The 11,818-nt window shown below is 40.4% G+C and overlaps 1 protein-coding gene across 3 annotated transcripts in view; it reads left to right on the top strand.

Annotated features, from left to right (window-relative positions):
• Pinx1 (PIN2 (TERF1) interacting telomerase inhibitor 1) overlaps positions 1-11,818 on the top strand; it is a 72,741-nt gene that overhangs the window by 2,628 nt on the left and 58,295 nt on the right. For 2 of the 3 annotated variants that reach the window (XM_020185453.2, XM_074055273.1), the window contains exons 3-5: positions 5,202-5,311; positions 7,006-7,098; positions 8,822-8,900. In XM_020185453.2, the coding sequence (XP_020041042.1) occupies positions 5,202-5,311; positions 7,006-7,098; positions 8,822-8,900 (282 nt within the window). The remainder of the gene's footprint in view (positions 1-5,201; positions 5,312-7,005; positions 7,099-8,821; positions 8,901-11,818) is intronic. The other variant, XM_020185454.2, reaches the window with a different exon arrangement.

The following is an 11,818-nucleotide window of genomic DNA, read 5'->3' as shown; positions in this document are numbered from 1 at the left end:
CTAAGTCTGCTTGCCACCAGATGGCGGTCGGCACTTAACTTTTTGGAAGTTATGTAGTGAGCCAGAAACAGTTGATTTAACTGACCAGAGGCAGCTTACACAGGGATTTTGCAAACTAAATGCTGTCAGCATCCTACTATGTAAGAAATCATCAAAGGTCTAGAAGCACAAAACGAAATGGGCCACGCACCACCCTTATTTCATAAGGGCAGAAATTGAGGTTCAAAAGAAAATATTTTGCTTCAAGTCATTGAGCAACAAAGTGGCAACATTGATGCAGTTGTGTCTGTATCTTTACATTTTTGCAACTAAGCAGCTTTCTGTTGTTTTTAAACAATAACTTGAAAGGAACGTGTTTTAGATGGTGGTCCTGTTGATCTATTGATCTGTGAAAATGAGTAGTCAAGATTAGAATCTACATTCCTAAAATATCTTCTAGTTCTCATAGTCTTTAATGAATGCTTAATTCAACATGCACTTGTGGAGGTTGGCCCTGGCTCTGCTATTTGTTTATGCCTGTTTCCCTGACTAGATTTAGGGTGTCTGTTAAAAATTTCTCATCTTCACTAAGTTGGCTTAAAAATCAATGAGATGATTAGGTGAAAACAATGGAAGTGTTTGAAGTGGTGTACACTTGTGCAGTGTTCTTTGTAAAGACCAGAATTCAAATTGCATTATTTCAATTATCTTGCCCTTTATTACTCTACATTTTCTAACTTTTGTTAAAAATGTTTGTAACATTTTTATGTTGCCTTGTCATAATTTGCTGAATTAATGTTTATGGTATCCCCATCATAAGATATTTAGGATTGGTGTTCTCATCTTAGAGATGAGAAAGTAGAAGCATAGAAAATTTTCAGTCCCATGCTTTCACTACCTAGCAATTATTCTTCTCTGATAAAAACAAACAAACTTGGGATCATTCTGTAGGTTCAGTTTTGTAGCCTACTTCCCCCTCCCCCTTTGTTAACCATAGATGTGTGAACATTTTCACTCCATTAAGCATGCTGTTTCCTTTATTTTGCCTTGTGGACCATGTTTGGTTCTTTTATCCTCAGCATAGGCACTTGTTCTAATTTTTAAATTTACTGTTGGTTAGCCTGTATTTCTCTAGTTATCAGATGCCATCCTATTGGGTCTTTCCTTTATAAGACAAGAAATACAGCTTACACAAACTTCCTCTGATGTGGGATAAGAATTTTATTTACCACCCTTACTGCTTGGTCTTTGTGTAATTCACAGTTTTATTTTTTACTTTTGGGGTTTTCTTTTTTTTGAGGCAGGGCCTCACTGTATAGCTCAAGCTAGCCTGGAACTCATGATTCTCCTACTTCAGCTTCCCAAGTGCTGGGATTGCAAATGTGCATTACCATACCTGGCTTAAATTAGTAGTTTTAGACCCAGGTTATTTATCAGGATACTACTTTTTTTTCATAGATGCTTTAGTTTTCAAGACCAGTTTTTGACATTTGTAGTCATTACATTTTATAATTAAACCACAATGCTATAGTTAATGGATTTTAATGCTCATTGCATTAAAATTTTTATGTTATAATTTCCTCAATCTTGATATGCCTTGAGTAATTTTTTAATAAGTATACATGGTTGGTATATATGAGCTCCTGAATATCTAAAAAAGTCTCTGGAAAAACAGAAAAGACAGAACTCCTGTTCCTGACTTTGGGTACTGAACATACCAGTTAGAGTAAGTAGAGTACTAGCATAAGCCATATGGCCTCAGGTATTGGAGTGATTGAAAGATGGAGTCCTTTGCAGCTGTTCTGTGGAGAAGTGTTTATTGGGATCACCCCAGGGTTATCCCAGTGGAGCCATTTACAGTCAGCTCTCCAAAGAGGAGGAGCCCCTGCTACAGGATGGTTGAGCACACCATCCCAATAGTCACTCAGCAGATACAGGCCACTCTGCACTGTTCATTACACTGCTGTTCCAGGCTCTGTCAGGGGTCCTCAAGACTACCCCTAGATTCAGTGATTTGCTGGGATTTGGGCACAGGAGTCAAGATTTAGTACAACTAAAGGATGCTGAGCCAAGTAAAAAGACCCAGACACAAGCTTCAGAGCCCTCTCCTGGTGGGGTCACACATGGTATGTATGATTCCTTCAACAAGGGAGACTCAGAAGGAAAGCAGGTGTTCAGCATAAACCACATCATTTATATAAACAGCTAAGACCAGTGAGCCACTCTTACTGGTTCTGAGAATGGTGGGAACCCTGCTCTCCAAAAGTTCTCAGCCAGAGGCCAGTCTTGTCAGCGAGTCTTTCAAGGGTAGCAGTTGGGCTTGCTGTTAACTCTTTTCTGCATTAGCAAGGCTGACATCTGAACACAGAAAAGATGGTGGGGGCCATAAGAAAATGTGTTAGCTTTCCATTGCTGTGACAAAATGCCTGAGATAAATAACTTAAAGGCTTACAGTTTCAGTCCATGGTAGGTTGACTCCATTGCTTTTGGGCCCGTGGCAAGGCAGAACATTATGACCTGGAACATGGGATGGAGCAAAGCTGCATACCTCATGGCAGCTGGGAAGCAAAGAAGGAGAGAGGAAACGGTTGAGGTCCAATATCTCCTTTAAGAGAAAGCCCCCCAGTGACTTATCTTCTTCTCATTAGGCTCCACCTCATAAAGGTTCCACTACCTCCCAACAGTTCTGTTAGCTAGGAACCACACCTTCAATGCATGAGCTTTGAAGGGGACATTTAATATCTAAGCCATAACAATAGAAAAAAATGTGATTAAGTCAGAGAAGACCAGAGACAGTCTTCTTGCCAGAATTTCCCAAACCTGGAAACTTGTACAACATGAGAGCAAGGAGATGCTGCAGAGAAGTAGGGTTCTGATCATAAATGTGGGGAATCAGGCATACCTGTTCTGTCCTCCCCACGTTTGCATGTTATAGGCTCTGGGAAGTTCCTTGCTGTTAAATTTAGTTTAACCCAGAGTTTCTCTTTTATTTTCATTGGCACCCCATCCCCTTAACATCCTTAGTTGAGGAAGTCAGCTCTAGCCCCTTTGGTCAAGGATACCTGCCTTTCCTGCAGAAGAAAAATTGACTTCTGATAGCCAGTCCCAGTGTAGCATGGCAGTCCTTTGTGTGTAAAGAGGTGATATTGTTATGGGCAAATGGTGTTTCCAGAAGAATTTGGTCCTTGTGTTCTGGGCGAACACGTGGATGAGGTGAGGTAGAATAGCTTTATTGAGGGAAGGGGAGTCACTGGTTCTGCCAGGTGAGAGAAGAGCAGAAGAAAGGCTGGGGTCTCTTGGAAGGTCGTTTTTATATCACCTTGAAATTGGAGGTGGAGAGAGAATACATCATCATCACCTGTGGGCTGGGGGAGGCGCTCTTGAGTCAAGAGGGGAGCAGTCCCAGACTATCCCTAACCTAACCTGCCTCAACATGAATGGGATGCATGTCTTATTGTAGTGGATGGGCTCATCTTAAAACGCTCCATACAAGCTCAGTGAAAGACCCCTGCAGGCACTGTGTAGAGCCGTGAATCTGACTTATCAGTGACTAGATTCTGTACAGAATACTGGTTAACCAGGCTTATCTCTGCCTCTGCTGTATTGTTCATCAGCAGAGACATTGTTATGTTGAGTATTTACCAAGTTAAGTAAGGTGATTATTTAGCCAGATAAAACAATTTTTAGATCATCTCCCCCCCTCCCCATAGAACACTGTAAATTTGAATCCACCTTGTTTTGCTTTGTAGTGGTCCTTTTCTGCCTGCATGCTTGTAAAGGATTTCCTATTTTTGCTAGCGTATGTATAGGTAAGGGTCCCTATTGATTTTGCATGCAGCACAATGAGCTCTTTCACTGGCGTTGTGTTATTTGTTAAATTGGGTTATGAGAGCTGAAGTCCGAGGCTGCTATTGATTGATAGGTGATGTCTTAGAATGATTCAGTAGGTGAATAATGACACACAACCTCCAAAGTCCTCACTTGGCCACAGTTGGCTTTAGGGTCTCATATTCTGTAAATCTTTGGGGTTCTTTGTGATAATTTTTCCTAAAACTACAGTGATAAGCTTGAGTTCCTAATGTTAGTTATTTATATGCATTTCCAAAAATACTGTTTTGTTTTGAGACAGTCTTGTTATGTAACCCAGACCAAGCTCAAACTCACTGCCAGCTCAGGCTGGTCTTGAACTCATGATCCTCTTGTCTCTGTCTACTAACTACTGAGATTACAAGTGTGTGCCACCATTCCTGGCTTCAAAAAATACTTTAATGAGACTCAAAGTAGTTTCTTTCTTCCCTTTTTTCTTTCCTCCTTCCTTCCGTTCCTTTTCCCTTTCCTCCTGTCCCTTCTTTCTTTTGCATTCATTCACATATATATTGAGCTTCTGCTATGGCCAAAGTTTTTTTTTTTTCAGTGAAACAAAAGACAGAATAAGGAATGAATATGGTCTATAAGGAGTAATAGGAAACATACAAGTTGGATATAAATAGCCATAACACAGTAGGATGTCAATTAACTGTCAAAATAGAAATAGTTTATTCTGGAAGTTCAGTGGATAAATTGCACATTTAGGACGTTTCACTGAGAAGGGAGGATGTCATTATTATCTGTAGATTATGAGTGTGAAGGTACAGTTGACGTTCCCCAAGATCATAATGACTGTCACATATCATGGATTAAGAATATAAGCTTTGAAGTCAGGAGGACTTTGGTATAAAGGGTCTGGATTTGGTGACATTAGACAGATTTCTTTCTCTAAGTTTCAGATTTTCTCATCGGAAAAGTATCTCCCTTCATTGGACTGTTGTGAAAATTGAATCTATTATATGTATAGCATTTGGCACATAACATGTGGCAATGAGAGCAACGATTGTGCCTGCTACTACTGATCGTGGTGGCAGTGCTGGTGTTGACAGATGCTTTTAGTTGCTGCTGATGGCAGAATGTGAAAGGCCCAACTGATAGTATGTCAACTATTTATTTTCCTTTTTCATATTTAAAGGGAACATTTTAATTTTATAGTCAATTTATATTTTAAGAGTATATAATTATTGGGGAAACCAGGAGATCAGATCTGTTAGCAGTCCACTGTATGTTGACTATATCATATTGTACGCGTGTGTGTGCATGCTTGTGTGTGTGTGTGTGTGTGTGTGTGTGTGTGTGTGTTCTCTCCCAGGCTTGAAAGGTAAATATCTCATAAGATACTTTTTCATTTATAGGTCGGCGGAAGCAGAAATGGGCTGTGGATCCAAGAAACACTGCATGGAGTAATGATGATTCCAAGTTTGGCCAGAGGATGCTAGAGAAGATGGGGTGGTCTAAAGGAAAGGTATTTTGAAGAAAACCCAAAAACCTGGAGCCATGCTATGAGATTATGAATCAGGAGACGACATCCTTCTGTAGAGTCTGGGAGAAATTGATGTTTGGATCAATAAGTGATTTTGGAGAAATAAATTGTAGTGACTAGATGATGATAAAATTAGAATAGAACATAATGCCAGCTCTGTTGGTTATTATAACTACTGTGATTAGTCTTTCTCAAACATCACCTTGGAATCAGTCACACATGGAGTCACACTTCGCCATCAGAGTTTTAGTTGCTGAGAGTCATAGGTGACTCTCTGTGTGACCAGTCTGCCCGTGTTTTCCTTTCCCTCACATTCCACTTCTCCCAGCTCTTACAGGGCTTCTGCTGTACCTGCACTTACTGGCTCTGGCCAAGGTCTGTAGTCCTCTTGTCAAATCCAGTGGACCCTGTTTTCTCATATTACTGCCCCTTAGCAAAATTGCTGTAATTGACTATTCATTCCTTAAAAATACTTGTGTCTTGGCTTCCAGAATGTTCCTTTTCTCCTCTGATCTCACCAGCCATTCCTGAAGTCATTGCTGTCTCTTTGTTTTTTATACTTTTGAGCTTTGGTGTTTCAGGGTCTAGCCCCAAACCTATTCTGTACTGTGCTCAGGTGATTTCACTCATTGCCATGCTAGTCTTTGAGTTATGTGAAGTCTGAGAACTATCACTTTCCTATTTCTAGGCCAGTTGTCTTCTTTGAGCTCCAAATTTGTAAATTCATTGCCTTCTGAACTTTTCTAGTTCAGTGAGCATCTCAAGGGTACTATTTTTATTGTCAAGCTCTTGAATACCCCACAGCTTTTCCTTTCCAGGTGTTCCTGATGTTTGAAAATGTTACCGTCTGCCCATGTAGAAAAAAGTTGGTGTCATGCTTGGTTCCTCAGCCTCTTTCAGTTCCCACAAAATCCTCTCTATCTAGACTACCACCCTGGTCTAGCCACCTTCATTACCTGTCCTGTTGCCCTCAGTACCCTCTCCATGCTTCCCTGCCTCCCTTCTTCTTCTGGTCCATTTTGACATACAACAGCTGAAATGACCTTTCAAAATATGGAACTTAGATCATATTATTCCTTTGCTTAAGATTCCAGTGTTTCCAACCGTTTTTGAAGTCAAATCTAAATTTCTACTGTAACTTCCAAGGCCCTGTGAAATCTAGCCCCTTCCTGTCATCTTATCCTCTCTACATTCACTCAGTTAAAGCCACCCTGAATTCACTTTTCAGGTCCTCCTGTACCTCAAGTCCCTTCCCACCTTTGATTTTGCACTTGCTAGTCTCCTCGCCTGGAACTGTACAAGTGAATGTTAACTGAGGCAGCAGACCAGGGGTACCCCTCTTGCTCCTTTCGTGGTGTCCTGTTCTATTGCTAAGTAATGGACACAGCCGTATACTTGGAGAACCACCTATGGGGTTCGTTAGTTTTTTGTAGTGGCACTTTGCTTCTGAGCTTCAGGAAGAGATGTGATCCTTTTAGTGTCTACCTGGGCCTTGCATTTGTCTTGGGTTGAGTAATTAGGGTGCTATAGACACCCTCTTCTAAGAGTCCACTGGACTCTGTTCTCTTTGAGGGCAAGGAGAGCGCCTCACCCTGGATGTTCAGTAACTGATTAAACAGTTGGTGAAGAATATACCTGATAAAAGTGCTAATTCTCTTTATTTTTAATCTCCACAGGGCTTGGGGGCTCAGGAGCAAGGAGCCATAGACCATATTAAAGTTCAAGTTAAAAATAACCACCTGGGACTTGGGGCTACGAACAATAATGAAGTGAGCAACAGTGTGCCATCTGTTTTCTTGCCTAATTGACTTCAGTTTTATAAATATAAAAATTCTAATCCAGCCAATTAGACTGAACAGTTTTGAACTTTTCAAGTGTGTAGTGTCAGTTTTGGATAAAGCGCCTCTGGCTGAGCTGGCTCTTCATCTAATAGCATCCCACCCATCACCTTGCCTGTGGTCCTCTGGGATCCTCCACTTGCTTGTGCTTAAGAAATTCAATGAATTTTATTGCTTAACTTTGCTAACAGTCCTCTTTTTACAGAAATGTTCGTTTCAGGATAGACAGAGAGGATTTTTGTCTTTGCCTGTGTACTAATGTTATTTTGCACTATTAAAAGCTGGTAACATTTGGTTTAGAAGTATTGCAAAAAGTAGGATTCTTTTCCCATTGTCCGTTTCTGACTGTTGTTGTGCAGTAGTTGAATTTATTCACATTTTGTCTTGAACACTGCCCTTATACTTAAAAAATAAAAAATAAAAAAAGGAACCAAAAAGTCTAAGGGCTTTAGGATTATAGTTTTGTGCCTATAACCCTAGCCTCTTGGGAAAATTAGCAAGAGACCGTCTCAACCAGAAAGCTTAGGGTGGTGACTCATGCTATGTGTGCCAAGGCACTGGGTAGGAGGATCATGGTCTGAGGCTCCAGGCAAAAACCTTGAGACCCTGTCCCCAAAAAAATCCAAAAAGGAGTGGGAGTGTGTCTTAAGTGGTAGAGCACCTGCCTTGTAAGTGCAAGGCCCTGAGCTTTTCATTTTCATACCATTATTTCCTTTACAAAGTATATAAGATGAAAGCTTTTTTCCTAATTTTTTCAATCAACAGAATCTGGTAGAAAATTGAGAGAATTATTTTATATAAAGTGAATTACTTTAATTAGTTCAGTAGCTTTGAGTGGTAGACTTGAACAACTAAGGTTTTCTAGACTAATAAGCTAAAATTTTCAGCTACTAAGGAGATTATATAAAGTGGTTTTGAATGTAGTTTTGAGAAACAGATAACACTATGTACTTATTTTCTTAGGAGAAGCATTACCCAGGAAACCTATTCAATATTCCTAAGCATTCTTAAAAAGAAATGCTTAAGAAAAGGTATGTGAGAGAATTCCTGCTCTGAACCCTGCTTCAGTGGTTTATATTGTTTGGAAGATCTTCATTCTCTCATTAACTCTAAGACCTTACAAATGGGTACTCATTGATTCAGGTAACTTAGGAGTCTTTCCTTCCTCCAGCCCCATAGTTTTGTAGAATTGAGGTTGATGCAAATAGTTGGAATTAGACAAAATATTTTAAGTTCTCCGAGCAAAGAGCTGTGTTCCTTACTGCTCTTGTCCTTTGAACTACATAATTTCTCCAACTGAGGAAAGAAAAAGTAATTTTGTTTTGCTTTATTTTAATATTTAGCACACAGGTTGCCTGTGCTGTGCTGGAAACACAAACATGGGACTTTACAGATGTTAGGCAAACACTCTACCACCTGAGCCATACCTCCAGTCCTGAGCTGTACCCTTAAATGCCCCTTTTAATAACTGATCTGGATACATCACATGTAATGTGTATGTTATTCTTGAATCCATTTAAATTTACCAGTGATAGTGTAATGAGGCTTTAAATTTTGTATTAACTGTCAGATTCCTCAGTTGTAAAATACACCTACTTCAGTCAGTGTATGTAAGCTCCGGGCTTGCCTCTCACTCACTTTTTGCTGTTCTTAGGATAACTGGATTGCTCATCAGGATGATTTTAACCAGCTTCTGGCTGAGCTGAACACTTGCCATGGGCCAGAGACAGCAGGTAGGGAAACATTAGCTTTGGATATCATCTCTCAATGTAAAATATTTTTATCAACTTTCCAGTATAAAGCATTATATAGCTGAGAGCCAGTTGATTGAAGCAATTACAAATATTCACTTCTATTTACATTTTAATGGTGCTTTCATTGAATGAAACTTTAGTTATCAGCAAGCACTTTTTCCCCCACTCAGAATAACAATGACAAGATAAATCCATTTGGATTTTACCTCAAACAGTGGAGTCATCTTTACAGGGATGCTTGAATATGGCTGAAAAGATCTTTTTGAAATACAAACAAGAAATACCAAATGGGACCATTTCCAGCAGCCAGCAGAGGCTCAATAGAAAGGCCTTTTTCTATATTGATTCTTCCTACTGAAGTTTGTTTCACCTTTTAATTCATGTAAGAGGTTCAGGTTGCTCAGGTATAGTGAGATTTCTCTACCTTGAACTCCTAGACTCATGCCAGTCTTGTGCCTCAGCCTCTCATGAAGCTTAGGAACACAAGTCTATAACAGGCATTTTAAAACAGTTGATGCAAGTAGGCAGTACATATGTGACAGGGCACACTGCCACACTAGTCATCAGGAAAATGCAAATAAAACCACAGAATGCTACCACCAGAATTAGGAAGACTGACAACATCAAATTCTGAAAATGTGGAATGGTGGGATTCTTAAGTGTATGATCATTTTGAATCGGTTCAGATTTATTTATAAAAGTTGGAGATAGGCATAACCTATGAGCAGCCTTTCTACTCCTTTTGAGCAGATCTCTGGGCATATGTGTTCTGCATAAGAATGCTAATAACATTCTTTGCAGTATTCTCTAAACTGGCATTCACCCAGATGCCCATCAGTAGAGTGGATGAGTACACTGCCATCTTTGTAAATGCAAAGAAATGCAGCATAGTTACAGGAAAGAGTATAGAACGAGTAGCAAACATTTTCTGTGGAGGGTCAGACAAAACCATTTTGCAGACCACAGGGTCTGTCAAAACTGCTCAATTCGGTCATTGGGGGAGTGAAAACCACAACAGAGAGGATGTAAACAAATGGACATGACTCTGTTCCCATAAAACTTTACAAAAGCAAGTGGTGAGCTGGAATTGGCCTACAAGCTATAGTTTGTTCACTGGTGTAGAAATTAATGTTAGTTGAAAGAAAATGGACACAAAGATATATCTCCCATGGTTCTACTTATGTAAGCTGCAAGTAGCAGGCAAGACTGATGGTAAGTTGCTATACTTAGGCTTTGAAATTATCTTAACAAACAAGGAGTGAGGACTCCCCTGTGAAGGTCATGATGGTGATGCCTCAGGATCGGGGGGCCTGGGATTGAGAAGGCTCCTGAGGAACTTCTGGGATGATAATAATGTCCTATTTCTTGACCTGGCCACCAGTTACAGATATCTATGAACCTCATGCCTTATGCACTCTCTGTGGCTTTTATTCACCCCCTACCTTAAAAAAGAAACAGTTAAAACAAAAATGACAAGTGGGAGGTGGGGAAGTTTGTCACAAAAAATGGCAAAATGGTTATCCTGAGATGGTGCTTCTCAACTGGGGACAGTTTTGCCACCCAAAGGACATTTGCCAGTGTCTGGGGACATTTGTTGTTATCATGACTGGGAATATATTACTGGCATGTAGTAATGCCAGAGATGTGACTAAACATCCTACTGCATAAGACAGCCATGCTTCCCAATAGTGCAAAGGTCAAAACCCCTGCCCTACGAGGAAGAAGGAGAATACAATGAGAACAGGCACAAGATACTTCTAGATGGTGGCAGTGCTTATTTTCTAATCCTGGGGGTGGCTACAAAGTGGTTTGCTTTATAATTCTTTAACTGTACAGATTTTAAACAGAGTATGTATTATGGTATATGTTATTTTTTAAAAAGCCCTAAAAATTGCATGGATCTCTTTCTAGTAGACTTAAAGTTTGACATGTAATTAATGTTATATTAAGGCTGTAAAGAAGGCTGACTAAAGAGTAACAGAACAATTTGAATATCAGGGATTAACTTCTACCTTAATGAATTATCTGGTGCCATGTTAGTGGCAATCACTTTTCCTAAGCAGGTTTAGTGTTCAGAGTCAAGGTGCTTCTGCTACCACCATAGTGGTAGAAGAGGAAACTTTTGAACCTCGGATCCTTTCCTGAGGCTCCCACACACTCATTTTATTTATTTATTTGTTCTAGTAGTACTGGGATTTAACCAGGCTTTGTGTCTACAGGCAGGCACTCTGTCTCCTCAGCCCCACCCCCAGCTCCCCATGTCCCCATTCTTAAGTTGGGAAAGTTGTTTTCCGTGTGGTTTGTCATCATCACTTTCTCACCTAGTGCTTGGTGCCGAGTTAGAGGATACTTCGCAGTTTTTCAGGTCACAGGAATATGAAGACGTGTTCTGCTCCACGAGCCCATAAAGAACTGAGATAAGAGGTTTTGTTCTGTGGATAGAAAAGAGAAATGTGCTTTTGAGACTTGACTGTGGTAGCTGGAAAGTTCCTTTTCTCTAGTGTGACATGCTGTATCATGATCACTGTTTTCTAGGAAGAGAGCCTTTGCAGTAGTTTTGGGAACCCTAGCTCAGGACAGGACCTCCTTGTCCAGCACTGATGGCCAGGCTGAGCAGGGTCACTGCAGTGGTTCCAGGAAGTGTCAGCAGTGGGCTCTTCTCAGGGACCCAGCAGACCCTTTGTTCTTTCTCAGAAAGGCAGTGAGTGCCTGGCAGCTTTCATGAGGTGCTGCCTTGTGCTCACACATCCTCCTTCATGTTTAATCTGTGCAGAATGAGTATTCCCTTTCTGCTTAAATTACGGGGGTATTTTAAATAAGGCGAAAGCCTCAGTTACTGACCTGTAGATAAACTCCACCTCCAAACCGCTAGAGGGAGCCAGTAGCTCTGCAGTAGT

This window comes from Castor canadensis, chromosome 14, assembly GCF_047511655.1.
Source record: "Castor canadensis chromosome 14, mCasCan1.hap1v2, whole genome shotgun sequence".
Lineage (NCBI taxonomy): Eukaryota > Metazoa > Chordata > Mammalia > Rodentia > Castoridae > Castor > Castor canadensis.
This window is presented reverse-complemented; position numbering and strand designations above follow the sequence as displayed.